General features: G+C 38.1%; 1 protein-coding gene across 5 annotated transcripts in view; it reads right to left on the reverse strand.

The window, feature by feature from the left end:
* Positions 1-13730: 13730 nt before the first annotated feature.
* ganaba (glucosidase II alpha subunit a) overlaps positions 13731-19791 on the reverse strand; it is a 33038-nt gene continuing 26977 nt past the window's right edge. For 3 of the 5 annotated variants that reach the window (XM_052120076.1, XM_052120084.1, XM_052120108.1), the window contains 4 exons: positions 18813-18926; positions 18557-18669; positions 17528-17628; positions 13732-14815 (listed from right to left, as the gene is read on the reverse strand). In XM_052120076.1, coding sequence (XP_051976036.1) covers positions 14706-14815; positions 17528-17628; positions 18557-18669; positions 18813-18926 — 438 coding nt within the window. In that variant the 3' untranslated portion in view covers positions 13732-14705. Of the gene's footprint in view, positions 14816-17527; positions 17629-18556; positions 18670-18812; positions 18927-19791 lie in introns of all 5 variants that reach the window. The other 2 variants (XM_052120091.1, XM_052120099.1) reach the window with 1 other exon arrangement.

Here is a 19791-nt window from a genome sequence, read left to right on the forward strand (position 1 = left end):
TGCCCCACTCCTGTGTGTGTGTGAGTTTGAGTTTGAGTGTTTCTCTCTCTCTCCTCCGCTGCAGCACTGGTTGGTTAGGCAGACAGACCTGAGAACTCTTCATTGAGGGATACTGCTGCAGTACTGCGCACCTCTCTCTCTCTCTCTCCTGTATTATCTTGTGCTTTTTCTATGTCGATCGCTCACTCTCACGTCACCCCTTTTGTGCGTTATCTTGTGCAGCGTGTAACTACACACTTTTTCCCCCTTGCTGACATGTTTCTGGTGTCCTATCTGTAGCAATAAAACTAAATAATGACAAATGCAGAGCCTTTTATTTCTTAAAGAGAAGCTTTCCTACTATTTCTTTTTTGGCTGCATTCATGTTTGGGACCCTCATTAACCAAGTCGTATTGTAGTAGTAGCAACCCTATATGTTATTACCAACAGCACACAGATTAGCATTGAACCAGTATGTTACTGCCTACATCCCTCAAGTCATTTTATGGACTTCAAAGACTACAAATAAATCATTATTTGTACAATTGATTTATTATCTTAAGTTATAGACTCATTAATTATAATGTAATATGACCAGTATCACATACATCATGTAACAAAAAAATATTTGGCATATAGGAGGTTGACGTAACAATGCTGGCAAGGACAAAGACGAAGGACCCAAGTGCAGTTTATTTAAGTAAACGTGAAACCAAAAATCCTGACAATAAACGAGAACTAACCATAAACTTGACCTAGACTAGACTTGGCATGAACATAACAAAGTTACACTTACAAACAATACTTGATAAAGACACAATGGAAAATATGAGGCTTAAGTACATGGGAAACATCAACCAATGAACAGACAGAACTATAAAAAAGACAATGACCATAGACTAATTACATAACAGAACTAATAAACTAAAACCAATGACAAACTAGAACTGATAACAACATAATGAAACAATGAAAACAAGACACATGAACATGACAAGAACCAGGAAATAGACTTTTCAAAAATAAAAGACATGAAAACATGAACCAACAGAATAAACATGAACACATATTAAACATTACATATGTTTGGCGGCCATGATGAGAAACTCTGGCTCGGCGGCAGCCATGACGTGAAACGCTGAGAAAATCTGGCTCGGCGGCGGCCATGTCGAGGAACTCTGGCTTGGCGGCCATGTCAAGGAACTCTGGCTCGGTATCCGCCTCCCTCACAGTGAACGTGGAACCAATGATCTGCAGGGCGAGGTTGATATATTGGGCCAGATTGCGACCACCAGGCATCAAGGAGGAGATGGGCTCATTAAGTCCGACCCGAAAAATGTCCTCGAGGGTGAGCGCATCAAAAGTCACCTGACAGGCTAGGGCACAAAAGTCCTCAACGTAATCCTCCAGGGGACGACTCCCCTGACAGAGGCTCAGAAGCTGAACTGCTGGGTCCATTGTGGGGGTCAAGTATTCTGTTATGATGCTGGCAAGGACGAAGACGATGACGAAGGAGTGAAGAACCCAAGTGCAGTTTATTTAAATAAACGTGAAACCAAAAACCCTAACAATAAGCGAGAACTAAACATGAAATGGCATGGCAAGGCATGGCATGAACAAAACAACAAAGTTACACTTACAAACAATACTTGACAAAGACACATTGGAAAACATGAGGCTTAAGTACATGGGAAAAACACACATTAAACATTACAGTTGACGTTTCTAAAATGCATCTAAAACTATTTAAAATGGCACATTGCTGATCATTTTATTTAATTAAATAGCCAACATAAATTGGCTTGTCAAAGACTATTTTCATATTTTAGTAGACTAAATACGTTACACGTATAAATTGTAACTCCTCCTAGACCTTGCAAGCCACATCCACCAAACTTGGCAGAGACCTTCAAACAGTTTTGACTGAAGGCCCCTGCACACTTAACACGAAATCGAATAGAATAAAATCTGGCAAAGCATAAGGTGTTTTTGAGTTTGTTTCGGTGGTTCATAACAGCTTGCCAGGGTGAACTTTCAAGAAAACTTCTTACCGGTTGCTAAACGCATTCTTACTGCCATGGGTCCACGTCAAATGTAAGTGTGACCTGGAGCTCCACATACTTTTAGGCCAACAGCTAATTCTCGTTGAGTCAGTTAAGTCAACATGAATACACACTACCTTAATACACAAGTTAAGGTGCAAATTTACCAATATCTGTACGATCGTTCGCATTGAGACATTTTCCAAGAATATCCCATGCTGTTTTTTGTTTGATTTGTCTACAAAAGGAATCAAATCTACTCAAATACTTTGAAGTGCCCATTCACTCTGTTGTTTGATATGCTGCTTCACTCATGTGATGTCTGCAGCAAAATCCATTCACACATCTGCCCAAGGTAAGATATGTCTATCATTAATCTTTTGTCTGTATTCTACACATTAATACTCTTTTATACACCCATCTTTGCAGTAGTTTCATAATTAATATTGTACACAATAAAATTAATAAATAGTTCACAATGTATGGCTGCGTACAGTGTCTTGGCGCATTAACTCCATGAATGCAGAATGTAAACATGACAAATTACACATCATCTACTGCATATATATTATTAGAAATCATTATTGAGCAGTTAATACAGCTTCTTCTTCTGATCTTGTGTGAATTCTACTCAGACATGAAGTCATTGATAACACATTTTAATATCATATTAGTTGATGTTTTACACGTAGTCTTAACGTGTTCTCATATTTAAAAGTACCTCTAAATGCCTCCCCCAGCGGTGTGGCCGGTGTCTGAATTTTTCTTAAACAGTTTGTCATTGCTTAGCTGTTAAGATCTTCTTTTTGGCTCCGAGCGAAGAAGCACTTCGCCGTGAGTGTGAGGGCCTTTATTGTGCTATATCTTTTTGATCCTATTCAATTTTTCCTGAATGTGGAAGTGTCAATATCTGGTCTCCACTGTTTTCACTCACATCAGCATAAATTCTTTGTGGGTAATGGTATGTATAAAGTATTACATGTGGCTTTATAGTGCCGATACTTCACAGAGTCAAAATGACCGTTTCTCATTGACAGTGCCTCAACTCACCAAAAGCGAGTTGTGAAGTGAGATGTTTTCAGCTGTAGAGGCCGTAATACAGTAAAGAGCAATGCATATTTTATAAACTTTACCCACCACCACAATACCCAAACCTAAACCTTACCATCAGTGGAGTTAAAATGTTATATTAGAGGGGAAAATGCAACCTCTGAATTGCGCTCGTCACTGATTATGTGAATGCCATTACTTCTTGGTTTCAACCCAGATCTGAACCTGGGTCTCCCACACTGCTGATGCAATGCTCCCGGTCATCCCATAAGTGTAGGTAAACACACTGTAGCCGAGGCAAAAATGTCTGAGAGTCTGCATAATGTGGCCGATCGTAGGGTGCCACAGCTCTCTGAAACAACATTCAAATTCTTGTGTGATCATGATGGAGGAGGATGGGCTCCCCAGGTTGTGTCTTGATTCCTCCCAAGGGTTTCTTCTACCTTAACAAAGTTTACTCACTGCCACAGTCAGCTTTTGCCAGCCAGCTCACTGGGGGGTTATTAGGCATAATTTTTTTCCTGTAAAAATACTTAGAAACTATATTGTGAAAAGCATGTTAAAACTGACTGAAGCTGAAGCCATTCTGCACTCTGCATACCTAAATCTCTCAAAATGAGAAAAAGCATTTTTAAAAACATGCTCATCTAATAACGCTCCCTCCCTCCTGCTACACTGTCCCAGCCCCCTCCCCTTTGTCCGATAATGCAGCGAGAAGGAACCATATGGAGACAGTGTGGACATGGATACAGGATTTGTGTATGCTGACACTGACATGCGTTTTGAGCATAAATGGACTTGATGGGAATAAAACAGTGTCGAAGGACCCAATACAGAGCTGTAAGCCATTGGAAAGGTTTCCTTTGGGATTGTCGTGCGGGAGGGAGGGAGCTTCTTTTGTTTGTTGATTTCAGACAGCATCTGCAGTGTGTATCCTGGAAAGCCTGCACCTGTTCTTGCTTCTTCCTTTCGCTCTCTTTCTAATTCTCTCTCTCTCCAATCCAACTGCAAGCTTGCTGATGCAAGCAAAATGAAGCCATAATGACCTGCACCCCTTTCCAATTGTTCAGAGCTTTAAAATAGGTATTTATATGAATTTGAAGATTATGTAACTTTGAGTTTACTTGTTGACACAAATTGTTTACAAAAATATGTTATTTACAAAGTTCCTAAACAGATGAAAGGAAAGTTAGGTGCCAACCCATAAAATGCTTATTCACAGAGTTTAGCACTCAACATAACACCAGACTATTGTCCAAAATGTTTAGAATGGGGGTATCCTATCGCAAGTCATGGGCCAGAGTTGTAGTCCAATCAGCCAATCTGTGCTGTCAGGGCATCATTTGACAGTAAAGCCCTCAATAATACTTTGGACTGGTCCAAAATGTTTAGCACAGGGGTCCCCTGACTGCAGTGTTGCTCAAAATAGCTCCTGTGTGTTGCAGACATGAAGGGTGGTCTGTAGACTGCCCAACCATTCACAAAACAGCACAGGAATGTGTAGTGTTTTTCTATTTTTGTCATTGGCCAAAATCATCAAGAAGCGGCTGCTGCAAACCAGAGAGTCTGAAACATCACTTGAGCGAAAACGGTAAGAGAGATTTTTAGTGCCCATATAGATGCCTGGTGCTGTCTCAGTGTGCAGTGACTATGTGGCTGCTGTTAATGTACCACAGACTCCCTCTCCATCCACATCAGCGCTGCACGTGTTCGTGAAATACTGGACATGAATAATAAAGTAGCCTACGTGGGATGGATTTTCAGACCCGCTTCCGTGAGATTCTGTCCCACTCCCGCAAAACATATGTAATATTTTGTCCCGCTCCCACCCGCAAGCCCGCAGGTACGTGTCTGCACACATTTTACAGTCTCCTAAGGTTCCGTCCAGCTGGGGAATCAGGTTTTTTTTTTTCCCACCCAGAAAAATAAATAAATAAATAAAATAAATAGAGAGAGAGAGAGAGAGAGAGAGAGAGAGAGAGACTTTGTTATCACTCTGGTTGGTTTCAAAAGTGTGTTTGTAGCCTACATTTCTTTAATAAAGCGTTAACATCCATAACACTTTCCATCGCATGGCGCACAAGGAATAATTTGTATGAATTTGCCACCAACCCTGCGCCTGAAATACTTTATATTTTCTTGGTCTTACGCAATAGACGAATAACACGAATAACCCTTTGTACCTTAAATACATTAAATTAATTTGAGGACCATCTATTTTGTTATTAAGATATATTTTGCGGGAGTCCCGCATGTCATTTCTTTCTCCTGCTCCCGTACACACATCATCCTGCGCACTCAGTTGTGCCTAATTCGGTCTGCACGGTTGAAGCCTACCCCGGCCCCGTGTTTACTAGATAGCAGTAAAAAAATAAATATATAAATATAAAAAAAGTTGGAATTTCGTCTTCACCCAACTCATCCGGAAGTTCAGAAGTTCAGTTCATTTTCCAGTAGATGGCAGCACAGACTCTGAAATTTTAAAAAGGATTTCAAACGTCATTTCCCAAGGTCCTTAGTTTCCATTCATTTTTTCGCGCTCTTTTGTTAAGGACGAAGTGAAAATGCGTCAAACAAACTTTGTCGCCTTCAGTTTCCATTCAAATTTAAATGTATCGATAAAATGGTGTGTGTGTGATGACGTCATGCCTAAAAAAAAAAACACTTCGTCGCATAAGTTGTGGTTTAGCGCAAAATAAATCTGCCCTGAAGCCGTTCAGAAATGTGTGTGTTTATCGCTAATTCATTTCCCAAGTGTCCCGTATTATTTTTTTCCTCCGAAGTTTTGGTAAAATGGGGAGAGTATTTAGACAAATCATTGAAATTAGCCAGCTTACAATCATTTTAATTTCACAAATAAAACCAGTCAGAAGAGGAGGAATTGCAATCAAAAGGGAGTTGCACCTATGCAGGTTCCGACCCGAAAGCGAATCGTCTCTGTTCTGGCACCCTGCACTAAGTAGTGGGGAATGTTTCTGGTAATTTCTTTTATTTAATACAGGGAGTTTTGCCGGCATTTTTTTCAAAAGTATACTAAACAATAATTGTATAGAATTGGGTTATATTTAAAACATCTTTGTGCACAGAAATGATGTTTTTGGTGGGCTAATTCCGTGACTGCCGTCTGTTATTTTGAATGGTGTTGAAAAGAAACTTTAATAAATTAATGGATGTCTACCATGATTAAATTAATGGCAAACAGTGGCCTCTCCTTTGTTCTCTGTGCACTTGTCGATGTGCATGATACAAGATATTTGTTTTGGCACTCCTAGAGTATCATGTTTGCAGATCGGATCTATATGCCCTTAAGATCAATCCATAATCACCTATAATAAATTGGCTTTCAAGGATGCATGCCTTGTCATCATGATTAACACAGCATAATGATTGGGCCAATTCTGATGTATCGACAGGGACGGATTACCGACCGGGCCAATGGGGCCAGTGCCTAGTGGCCCTTGACTGCCCGGGGGTGCCCTGGGCTTTAAGGCTGCCAATTTGGCTGCTTAGGAGACCTGGTTGGAGTCACTCAGCATGCCCTGGACTCAAACTTGTGACTCCAGGGATGGTAGTCAGCGTTTTTACTTGCTGAGCTACCTGGGCCCCCACAAAAAAATATAAAAAAATTAATACAATAAATCTACTCGAATAATAAACGAATAACAAAAACAACATAAACATGAATTCATATATATATATATATATATATATATATATATATATATATATATATATATATATATATATATATATATGTCTTAATATTGAAGAGGGTATTAAATGGGCAGGATCATTGTTACTTACCTGCCTTATTTGTGCCTCTATCATTCTTCAGAATGGAAATTATTATTATTATTGTACTGACACAAGCAACACAGTGCGTCCCATAACATATCTTATTCCATTCACTTAAACAGTTTTTTTTTTTCTTGGATATTTTAAAAACATTTTAGCATACAGTAAGTGCACACGTGTGTCAACCCACACAATAATGGCATTGCTTTATATTATTTGAGCAGGCAAGACATAGAAACACAACAAAAGGAAAGGAGAACATAAAATAGCCAGAATTAGATAACAAACATGACAGTAAAACCAATCATTAAAAACATTAAGCCCATCTGGATCCTGCCTCCCTCATTGTTCTGCATAGATACCCAAAAAGTCATAAAAATAGGTACGGTGCATTGACACAAGCAGCACTGCATATCCAATAACACATTTGATTTTATTGACTTAAACACCTATATTATTCAGGGGGTATTATCTAGGCAGGGCATTTTTTTACACCTCTGCCTTGATTCTACCTCCCTCAATTTTTCTGCATGTATGCTCAAAAAGTTATTAAAATAGGTATGGTGCATTGACACAAGAAGCACTGTATGTCCATAACACATTTGAGTCTATTGGCATCGTCTTATTGTTCAGGGGTACAAATAGGAAAAAAATTGAATATGCATAAACAGGAAAAAATGTATTTTCTCAATCATGAGCAAAGGGAACTCAAGCAAGTCCATTAGGACCTAAATGCTATGTTGTAGAGTCCAAGGAAGCAGCACAGAGACATTATTGAACAGAATTTTAAATTGTAGGAATCTTATGAATAATAATGATCTACAAAAGGCCAACAAACTGAATTATTTTTATCTTAGATTTGAAGTCCACGATTCCTGCCTTGAGAACTGAACTGTGCAGTCGGTCACTCTTCAGGAATGTGTGTACTATGAAATCTACAGGTCCAAATGGCATCTCTGCTTTTTTGTTGAAAACGTTTGCCAATGAACTTAACATGGCATCCCATTTTTCAAAAATCTTTGGATACATAGACCATTCCAACATTGTGGAAAAAAAACAAATATTTCCCTGTGCTTAAAAATATTTTCAGTTGAGAACAATGATTTTAGGCCTGTGGTTTCAATCAAATGTTATTAAATGTTTTGAACATTTGGTAGTGTTGTCCTCAAAGAAGGTATCAGATTATCACTTGACTTACTGATTTTTAACAAATCATACTCAGCAGGTCAAGATCAACAATTAATTTTCTGAAATAATTGTATGACAGTAGCTATTTGGCTCTAAATTATAAAAAGTTAGTTAAAATTATATTTGACCCTAGGTCTGTGGGGGACCACAGTCCTGTAATAATAGGTGACAATGCTATAACTCAAGTTTCTTCACAGAAGTATCTTGGGGTCTATATATATACTGTATTGAGCTGATTTGAGTCTTTTCAAATTAATAGTCTGTGTTCAAAATGGCAGCAGAGGTTGTATTTCATACACCAGCTCAGGGTATATGGGGTGAATAAGAAATATATGCTTATATTTTATCAGTCTGGTTTTGAGAGTTTAATGAGATATGATATAATGGCATGGTATGGTAATCTATCATTACAGTTCAAATCAAAACTTAACCGCTTGGTACACTCTGCCCAAAAAAATAATAGGCTTGAAAGAAAGTCGTTCAATTCAGTGGCTATATGAGCAATGTACTTTGAGGCAATAATCTAAAAAAAAAATCATACAAGATTGGACCCATATCCTAAATGAAGAATATCGATTTTTTCCTTCAGGTATATGGTTTCGCTTTCTATGTGTAAGGTGAATCATTTTAAAAACTCATTTGTGCCTACCTCAATTAGGCTGTTAAATAAGATTTCTTAAGAATTGTATAGAATTTTTATATTTTACTGTATATGTGTGCTGTGCTGTATAGTTCTTTAGGTTTGGCACTGTAAGTCTATAGGAGCTTGTATTGTATTTTGTATTTTTACATGGTGTGTAATGTACATAAATGATATTGTGCTGTGTTAGTACTTTTGAATTATGTTGTGCATGTTGTATGTGTTTGCTGTCCAAGAAAAATTTCCCTAAGTGGGACAGTAATGTATATTCAATTCAGTTCAATTTCCACCCTATCTGGATTCTACCTCTCTGTTCATCTGACTGGATGCGCAAATATTTTATGTAGTGTTGAACATTAAATGAGAAAAATACATGGGTAGTGATATCACATTCTTCACATGTGGTTTCATAAACGAGTGTTCAATCTTTTTATTTTGTTCAATAATAGCTACATTAACAAGTATTTCCTATTCGGAGATGCGGGTTGGTGCCCTTTTGGTGGCACGAGGGGGACCTACACAATATTAGGCAGCTGGTTTTTAACTAATTGGTGTATAGTATTGGTATACTGAATCTAAGCGATGTGATATACAGGTGTTTCTTCGACTTGCAGGGGTTGAGTTTTATTCAAACAAAGAGATTTCAGCTTTTTTCTTTTTGTTTTATGAAGATCACATTTGTGGCATAATTTTGATTTTGACTTACCTTTTCTATGTAAAGTTATAACCAATTTTACAGCTTCGTGACGATGGTCATGATGATGTAAACCTTAAAACTCTAAAATGAACGAAAAATTATTTAAACAACTTTACAGCACAAATAATACATTAATTCTGACAGAATAATTAATGTGAGTGCTTTATAAAATTATAAGTGTCACATTTCTATCTTTAACACCTCCCAAAATTGGCCCCATTCGCTTCCATTGTAAGTGCCTCACTGTAACCTCCATTATGCTTTTTAGATTTGACTGATTTAGCCTTGGCCTAGCCCCATATTGTTAACATAAAACTATGAAATTAATACATGTTTAAAACTCTGAAAATCTAAAGAGTAAAATAAGCATAAACTTAGATTTTTATTGGATATTTAATGGATATTCTATCCATTTTTTTCAAAAATTCTGACTTCCCCACAGGCATTTTTGCATTCATGCATCTCATCCTCGGTCACTGTGTGGATGAACCCACAATGACTAAGAAAATTCGTTTTTACATGAATGAATACATTAAGTGAAACTGGAGCACTTTACATTTACTATCAAAATCCTTGTTTACATTTTCATGGAAGTTTGATGTGAACCTCTGCAAATGCTGCATGCCTCACAGTGCTTCAAAAAAGGTTCATCTTGTGCTGTTCAGGAGCTGCTGTTGAGTGAGACCTCACATTATGCAATAACACCAAAACATGACACAAACACGTGCTGTAATGGTATTTCTATATTCACTCAAAATTCCCTTTTTGAATATCAAAATGTACAGTCAGGTCCATAAATATTGGGACGTCGACACAATTCTAATCTTTTTGACTCTATACACCACCACAATGGATTTGAAATGAAAAGAACAAGATGTGCTTTAACTGCAGACTTTCAGCTTTAATTTACATTAGTATTTTACTAATAAATAGAGAGTATTTACATCCAAATCAGGTGAACGGTGTAGGAATTATAATAGTTTGTATATGTGCTTCCCACTTTTTAAGGAACCAAAAGTAATGGGACAATTGGCTGCTCAGTTGTTCCATGGCCAGGTGTGTGTTATTCCCTCATTATCCCATTTATAAGGAGCAGATAAAAGGTCCAGAGTTAATTTCAAGTGTGCTATTTGCATTTGGAATCTGTTGCTGTCAACTCTCAATATGAGATCCAAAGAGCTGTCACTATCAGTGAAGCAAGCCACCATTAGGCTGAAAAATCAAAACAAACCCATCAGAGAGATAGCAAAAACATTAGGTGTGGCCAAATCAACTGTTTGGAACATTCTTAAAAAGAAAGAACACACCGGTGAGCTCAGCAACAGCAAAAGACCCGGAAGACCAGGGAAAACAACTGTGGTGGATGACCGAAGAATTCTTTCCCTGGTGAAGAAAACACCCTTCACAACAGTTGGCCAGATCAAGAACACTCTCCAGGAGGTAGGTGTATGTGTGTCAAAGTCAACAATCAAGAGAAGACTTCACCAGAGTGAATACAGAGGGTTCAACACAAGATGTAAACCATTGGTGAGCCTCAAAAACAGGAAGGCCAGATTAGAGTTTGCCAAACAACATCTAAAAAAGCCTTCACAGTTCTGGAACAACATCCTATGGACAGATGAGACAAAGATCAACTTGTACCAGAGTGATGGGAAGAGAAGAGTATGGAGAAGGAAAGGAACTGCTCATGATCCAAAGCATACCACCTCATCAGTGAAGCATGGTGGTGGTAGTGTCATGGCGTGGGCATGTATGGCTGCCAATGGAACTGGTTCTCTTGTATTTATTGATGATGTGACTGCTGACAAAAGCAGCAGGATGAATTCTGAAGTGTTTCGGGCAATATTATCTGCTCATATTCAGCCAAATGCTTCAGAACTCATTGGACGGCGCTTCACAGTACAGATGGACAATGACCCAAAGCATACTGCGAAAGCAACCAAAGAGTTTTTTAAGGGAAAGAAGTGGAATGTTATGCAATGGCCAAGTCAATCACCTGACCTGAATCCGATTGAGCATGCATTTCACTTGCTGAAGACAAAACTGAAGGGAAAATGCCCCAAGAACAAGCAGGAACTGAAGACAGCAGTAGAGGCCTGGCAGAGCATCACCAGGGATGAAACCCAGCGTCTGGTGATGTCTATGCGTTCCAGACTTCAGGCTGTAATTGACACCTATGGATGTGATCAAGTCTTGACTGCAGATATCAGGAGCTGGTGGTCATATGAACAGAGTCCTACACTGCATTACTGTGCGTGTAGAGGGCATGAGGGTGTTCTTTAAAGGGCTTCTTCTCAACAGGTTGAGAGCGTTCTCTTGATCATGAGAACCATGACTGATTACTCCCAGGACTGAGGGAGCAACCAACATCATCACTGTTGTGTGGAGGTTCCATGTACATGCCTATAAATCCAGAAAATTAATTGGATTTTCATTGGACAAGGCATTGGATGACCAACGATATCAGATCTCATCATTTTTGTTATTGGTCAACCAACATAGATTTTTTTAATTGACGATATCTTGAGTAGGGTGGGTGCTAGTGATATAAAATTATAAGATATTTTGATGAGATTAAGTAGATTTTTGGACGTTACATTTATATATGAGGATTCTCAAGACTACATGTAAAACAACATCAACTATTATGACATTAAAATGTGTTATTATTATGTAGTAATGTGTTATAATGTGACTTTATACCTCATTCTATTAAAATCATAAATGCATTATATGCAGTTGATAATGTGTAATTTGTCTTGTTTGGATTCTGAATTCATGGCCCCAACATGCTGTCTCTGTTATTGTACATAATTTATAATGACACTTAAACTACTGCAAAGAAGATGGGTGTATAAAAGAGTGTTAATGTGTAGAATACAGACAAAAGAATGATGATAGGCATATCTTCGAGCAGATGTGTGAATGGCTTTCGCTGCAGATGGCACATGAGTGCGGCAGCACATCAAACAACAGTGTGAATGGGCTCTTATGAGTCATAGAGTAGATCTGATTTCTTTTGAAGACTAACTAAACATAAAAATGACATAAGTTCTTGGAAATGTACATGATTTTACAGATGTTGGTAAATTTTCAGTAGCTCACTAATAACTCTGTTGGGGTGTTCATTTCGACTGTTCTTTACTGATTACTGTATGTACACATAAATTAGTTTTTGGCTTCAAGTAGATTGATCTCCAGGTCATACTTATTGATGACATGAATGTCATATGGCAGTAAAAATGTGTTTAGTAGACAGAAATATATTTTCCTTAAAGTTCGCCCTGGCAAACTGTCACGAATCCCCAAAACAAACTCAATCACCTTCGTTATGGCCAGATTTTGTTCCAAACTACATCAAACCAATTTCGTAGGAAGTGTGCAGTGGCCTTTAACCCTATTGTTCGGTTGAGATTGACTTACTGTTCTTATATTTGGAGTCCCAGTGACCCCAGTGTTGTATGTGTAAAAATAACAAGTCATTTCAAAATTAACCTCTTAATTTCCCTTCAAATTCTTTTAAAATGTTCTTCTGAATTAACCAAAACACAATTTTGATTAACTAATAACTTTTTTTAAAACACATTTTTCAATCTTAATCAGATACTACCCTGACTGCACTATTTTTTTTTTTATTATAAATATAAAATAATTTATTATTAATGAAATGGAACTACTTTCTTATGAGACAAATCAGAATCTACCATTGCTGGTAAATGATGCATCCAAGCCTCCATTAGTAATTCAAAAAGTTCCCTTCAGAAATAGTATCACAGCTTGTGCTGTTTCTAACAAGTTATTGGATAAACAAGAATAGCCGGCTGGATGTATGTGTGCGTTTGAGAGAGAGAGAAAACTGGAACCTGTGCAATCACCTGTTGCCACACCCAATCAGAGATGCTGTCAGCTTTTCAAATGGTAAATAGACGCCCAACCGGGGGTATTCCTCTCTATTTCGCGGAAGCTGGTGCGTGAGAGTCATTCAATATAGAAATGAATATTTCTATAATATATATATATATATATATATATATATATATATATACTATATATATATACACACACACACACACACATATATACACATATACATATATATATACACACACACACACACACACACACACACACACACACACACACACACACACTGTTTTTAGAAGAAAGGTCTCTTTAGTGTCCCAAGTTTTTTTTTTATAACCGTGACCTTATTTGCCTACCATCTGTAAGCTGTTAGTGTCTTAATGACCGTTCCGCAGGTGCATGTTCATTAACTGTTTATAGTTCATTGAACAAGTATGGAAAACATGGTTTAAAACCTTAACTTTACAGCTCTTTATTGTAATTTGGATTTTTACAAAATTATCTTTAAAATACAGTGTCCTGAAAAAGGGACACGGCCGGCCGGACGGACACACACGGACACAATTCAAGTAAAAGATTTCTGTGATAGCGCAGATATATTAATAATTCTTTGAAAAGGAAAATTAGCTAAATATTATCTTCAAAGCTTAAAATACAATTTCTAAAACTAAAAAGAGAAAAGGTCTTAGTTAATTTTTTTATTGGTAATTGTTTTTCATTGGTCAAGTTTTGCTTCAGGCAGGAAATTGGAAATTATGTTTAATAAGAACTTCATAGTCAAAAGGTAATAATCAATATACAGAACACCTTTTGGTTAAGGGTTAGTAAATTGGGGAAGACTTTATGGGGAAGACTTTAACACTTTATGTTCTTGACATCAACACTAAGCCAAATAAAAGTGTCCTAAATAAACTGACCACACTTGTTTTGTGAGGTTTTCAAATGGCAGGAAGGACCAACCTAATCCATTTACAAATTTGTATACCTATATGCACCAATTAATAATAATAATAATAATAATAATAATAATTAAGTAGCCCAGTCAATAACCCAATAAGAAAATGTAATACGGTTTCTCAGTGTAAAATGTTTTGTATTCCTGGAGGTTACATTTATTTTTATGCCAAAATACCTGAGACAAGAAAGTACAATCTTTAAAATCAACAACCTCTGCATTTTCAAGTTTTAACTTTCAACAAATTATTAAATTGCTAAATATAAAAGGAAAAATGCTAAAACTGTAGATACAGCCTATCATGTGAACTCGCATGTTCCTTGGTCCCCTACATTTAAACATACAAATACATCACTAATATATCTATTGCATTCAATTTATCGTAACTCATTCCAACAACAATATATCACAAATCTAAATTATTTCTTGTTCATTCACGTTCCATCTGGACTTTTATTTTTTTTTATAATGTTCCTGTATCTGATCATCATAGTGTTACCGCAGAAGGACGGTCCAGTCTGCCCCTGCATTGACCCCTGGTTTACGTAGAGTTAAAACTGTAGTCACAGAGTCAAAGTCAAACTCTACAGCTGACTCGATACCATCTGAAAACAGAAACAAACGTGACATGAGAACAATAACAGGAGAATATCTGAAAGCAAAACATATTTTAATATCACCTACAATAGGGTTGACCCCTAATAGTTGACCAAACGTTAGTCGATGAGATGGGTCTTGGTTGACCAAGTTTTGATTGGTCGCAGAAAAAAAAAAAATAATTTGTTGGTAAAGTCACACAGTCAGTGACGGACAGACATCATTATTTACACGGCTGGTCCATGCGGTAACTAATTATGTCGGGCAGGAAATGCAAAGTGTAGGATCATTTTGAGAGGGTAAATGATGACACCAAGATGGTGACATGCAAACTCTGCAGGCAAACGTTCACCTATCATTCATCGACCTCAATCAAGGCTTATCATTTGAAAAAAGCAGCATAACATTAGCCACTTAGGATGGCCGCTCGCTCTAACGTTAGATAACCTAGATACAGTGCATCCGGAAAATATTCACAGCACATCACTTTACAGCCTTATTCCAAAATGGATTATATTGATCTACAAACAATACCCCATAATGCCAACTTGAAAGAACTTTGTTTGAAATCTTTGCAAATGTATTAAATAAAAAAAAAAACAGGAAAAAAAAAAAAAAAAAATCAATAAATAAATTAAAAAATATATAAAAAAAAAAATAAAAAAATTTAAAAAAAAATCACATGTACATAAGTATTCACAGCCTTTGCCATAACACTCAAAATTGAGCTCAGGTGCATCCTGTTTCCACTGATAATCCTTGAGATGTTTCTACAACTTGATTGGAGTCCACCTGTGGTAAATTCAGTTGATTGGACATGATTTGGAAAGGCACACACACACACACACACCTGTCTATATAAAGGTCCCACAGTTAACAGTGCATGTCAGAGCACAAACCAAGCCATGAAGTCCAAGGAATTGTCTGTAGACCTCCGAGACAGGAATGTATCGAGTCACAGATCTGGGGAAGGGTACAGAAACATTTCTGCAGCATTGAAGGTCCCAATGAGCACAGTGGCCTCCATCATCCGTAAATGGAAGTTTGGAACCACCGGGACTCTTCCTAGAGCTGGCCGCCCGGCCAAACTGAGCGATCAGGGGTGAAGGGCCTTAGTCAGGGAGGTGACCAAGAACCCAATAGTCACTCTGACAGAGCTCCAGCATTTTTCTGTGGAGAGGAGAAACTTCCAGAAGAACAACCATCTCTGCAGCACTCCACGAATCAGGCCTGTATGGCAGAATGGCCAGACGGAAGCCACACCTCATTAAAAAGGCACATGATAGCCCACCTGGAGTTTGCCAAAAGGCACCTGAAGGACTCTCAGACCATGCGAAACAAAATTCTCTAATCTGATGAAACAAAGATTGATCTCTTTGGCCTGAATGGCAAGCGTCATGTCTGGAGGAAACCTCATCACCTGGCAAATACCATCCCTGCAGTAAAGGATGGAGGTGGCAGCATCATGCTTTGGGATGTTTTTCAGCGGCAGGAACTGAGAGACTAGTCAGGATCAAGGGAAAGATGAATGCAGCAATGTACAGAGACATCCTTGATGAAAACCTGCTCCAGAGTGCTCTGGACCTCAGACTAGGGCAAATGTTCATCTTCCAACAGGACAACGACCCCAAGCACACAGCAAAGATAACAAAGGAGTGGCTACGGGACAACTCCGTGAATGTCCTTGAGTGGCCCAGCCAGAGCCCAGACTTGAACATCTCTGGAGAGATCTAAAAATGGCTGTGCACCGACGCTCCCCATCCAACCTGATGGAGCTTGAGAAGTCCTGCAAAGAAGAATGGGAGAAACTGCCCAAAAATAGGTGTGCCAAGCTTGTAGCATCATACTCAAAAAGACTTGAGGCTGTAATTGGTGCCAAAGGTCCTTCAACAAAGTATTGAGCAAAGGCTGTGAATACTTAATGTCATTTTTTATTTTTAATAAATTTGCAAAGATTTCAAACAAACTTCTTTCACATTGTCATTATGGGGTATTGTTTGTAGAATTTTGAGGAAAATAATGAATAAAATCCATTTTGGAATAAGGCTGTAACAGTGTAGTGGTGTATACTTTACGGATGCACTGTAAATATGCGCTATTAGGCTTATCCAAGTGTTCATGGAGAGTGGGGAAGCTAAATTAGTACCTTGCTTACTGCATGTTTAACTTGATATGCATTTATTTATGAACAAAATGTTCGGACAGTCTCAGTGCTGTTTTTTCCCGACACGTTCAGAATCATTACTGCTTTTGCCGGTGACGCTACGCCTCGCTTTGTAATAATGAGCCTTTAAAATATAAATTTTACAAGTGCATGCACAGTTTATTATTTCTCTGTAATGTAGAACAGCGTTAGCAATGTTACTTATACTTTCTCAGCCCTGGAACCATTTTCTGATGCTACCCAAAAAATGTTTAAGTAATTCAATTAATAATAAATGTGTGACAACTAGTTGACTAATGGTTTAAAACTAATGACAACTAGTCGACTAGGAAAATCATTGGTCGTGGGCGGCACTAACCTACAATTAGGCTTATGAACTAGGTTACTTGATGGGGAAATTGCTTGTGTTTTTTGACCATGAGTAAAATATGTAGGGAACACTGCTGTTTTAATCATACCAACTTTTCAAGTCTTTTAGTTCAAGCATATTTTTCACACATTGCATGTTTATGCTATGGGACTAAAGATATATTAGATTTGTGACAGTGACACTGACCTGCGTTTCTAAGTGTGACAGAAGATGGCCGGCTGCCTCCAATAATGACAATCTTCTCTATCCATGAGCCAGTGGAGAAATGAGAGTCCGGGGCAAGATTTCTGATGAAAGAAAAAAGCATTAGAAAAATAGAGATTAAAAGATACAGTTTATCACTGATATGTGACTGCTTTTTTTCCATTGAAGTGCAATAAATCCTATAGAAACCTTTAAAAATATTCTTGCCAGTGTAAAACTCAATTTAATGATGCTAGGGTGTTCTGGGTGGTTGCCAGGCCATTGCTATGTGGTTGCTAGGATATTTTTTAGCCTTTTTAGCATGTTGCTAATCAGTTGCTATGGTATTTTGGGTAATTCCTTGATAGCTGCTTACTGGCCAAAGTCTCTATGCTATTCTGGTCCATAGATATGGCTTAAGTCTTTCACCTTCAATTTATAGATTTGTTTTGGCCCATTTTATTGTCTGGCTAAAAATGGTAATCCTCATAATTTTGAAGTCCAGTCACCGAGCACTTTATTAGATACAACTGTACACCTACCTATTCATGTGATTATCTAATCAGCCAATTGTGTGGCAGCATTGCAATGCATAAAATCATGCAGATACGGGTCACGAGCTTCAGTACATTTCAACCATGGCATGGCATGATTGTTGGTGCCAAACGGGCTGGTTTGAGTGTTTCTGTAACTGCTGATCTCCTGGGATTTTCACACACACAACAGTCTCTAGAGTATACTCAGAATGGTGCCAAAAACAAAAAACATCCAGTGAGTTACAGTTCTGCAGACAGAAACACTTTGACTGAATGCCCAGACTGGTTCGATCTGACAAAGGCTATGGTAACTCAGTTTGTCATGCTGTACAATTGAAGTGAGCAGAATAGCATCTCAGAATGCACATGTCGAACCTTGAGGTGGATAGGCTACAACAGCAGAAGATCATATTGGGCACTTTATTTGGACCATATTGTTCCTAATAAAGTGCTCGGTGAGTGTAGATGTAAAAGTAAAAGAAATAAGCAGACCCACCTAGAGGAGAGTGTGTTGGCAGAGAAAGACAGATGCCTGTGGATAAACTGCTTCTCCTTTTCAAAGTTGAACGTATGGAAGTCATCGATGTATAGCTCTCCGTCAGCAAAGCCCTAAACACAAGACATGATGGAATTTAGACTGTTCTTGCTGTGCAATGTCTCAAAATATTCTTTTTATTAAAGAAAAAGAAATGTTAGTTCATGCATTAATGTCTAGCAATAATTTAAAAGGGTATGAGGGTGCACTGAAATACCTGCAGACTGAGAGCCACATAGAGGGTGTATGGATCATTCTCCATACAAGAGGAAGATCTCCTAATACGTTCCTTCCTGCAGATAATGGAGCCTCCTCGCTGGAAAACTGGGATCTGAAACGTGATGAATAGAAGGAGAGAATTGGAATGCATTGGGAAGAGTGTTAGGAGCAGTGGTGTAAAAGATGGCTGGACTGAAACAAGCACAATATGCAGCCATTACTGGGCCAGCTAAACCAAGTAGGTAAAGCTGCAAGCCAGAGACCTCCAAATGGGGGCAGAATCTCCAAAAAAGGGTGGGGTTACTCCAGAAGGGGGCATGGTTACTCAAAAAGGGAGTTGCACCCACTCCAAAAGGGGGCGTCACTTCCACTCATGGTTATGGATAGGGAAAGGGTTTGGTAAGGGGCTCCCTATATCTTTAATAGCGGTTTGGTGCTCCTGCCCCTTTTTGGAGCAATGCCTGCAGAGCTATAGCCTTCTCAAGTAAGCATGATCAAAAGAACTATAGTGGTTTGACCACTAGGTGGAGCTGTCCTAAAATTTTAGAGTCCCCTGTGTTTCCCCTGTTGACAAGAAAAAGCATTGCCTAGATTTAGTTCCAGTTTAACAGATTTACAGTCAACTTTGTTTGGAATAATGGGCCGTCACACAAGGCTTTGAGCATGCAAAAAAAAATTTCGGACAGCACAACACGGACCATGATATGAGGTCACGCACAAGGAGTTCTAAATTTTAACAAATCATTTCATATTAACAACGTTAAAATATACCATCAACTCACCTTCCTGCAACAGTAAAAACACACAGCTTTGAAATATGTATTATTTGAATTGAGCCAAGAGGTTAGCATGTGGCATTTCAATCTTTTATTTGTCACACGTCGTGTCATCCAGATTAGCAGGTCAGAGTTCACCAAACCTGAACTTTTTTTACAGAGCGAACTGCAAAGTTTATTTTGCATGAGCTTGCGTCTCCT

Source organism: Xyrauchen texanus, chromosome 4 (assembly GCF_025860055.1).
Source record: "Xyrauchen texanus isolate HMW12.3.18 chromosome 4, RBS_HiC_50CHRs, whole genome shotgun sequence".
NCBI classification, from domain to species: Eukaryota; Metazoa; Chordata; class Actinopteri; order Cypriniformes; family Catostomidae; genus Xyrauchen; species Xyrauchen texanus.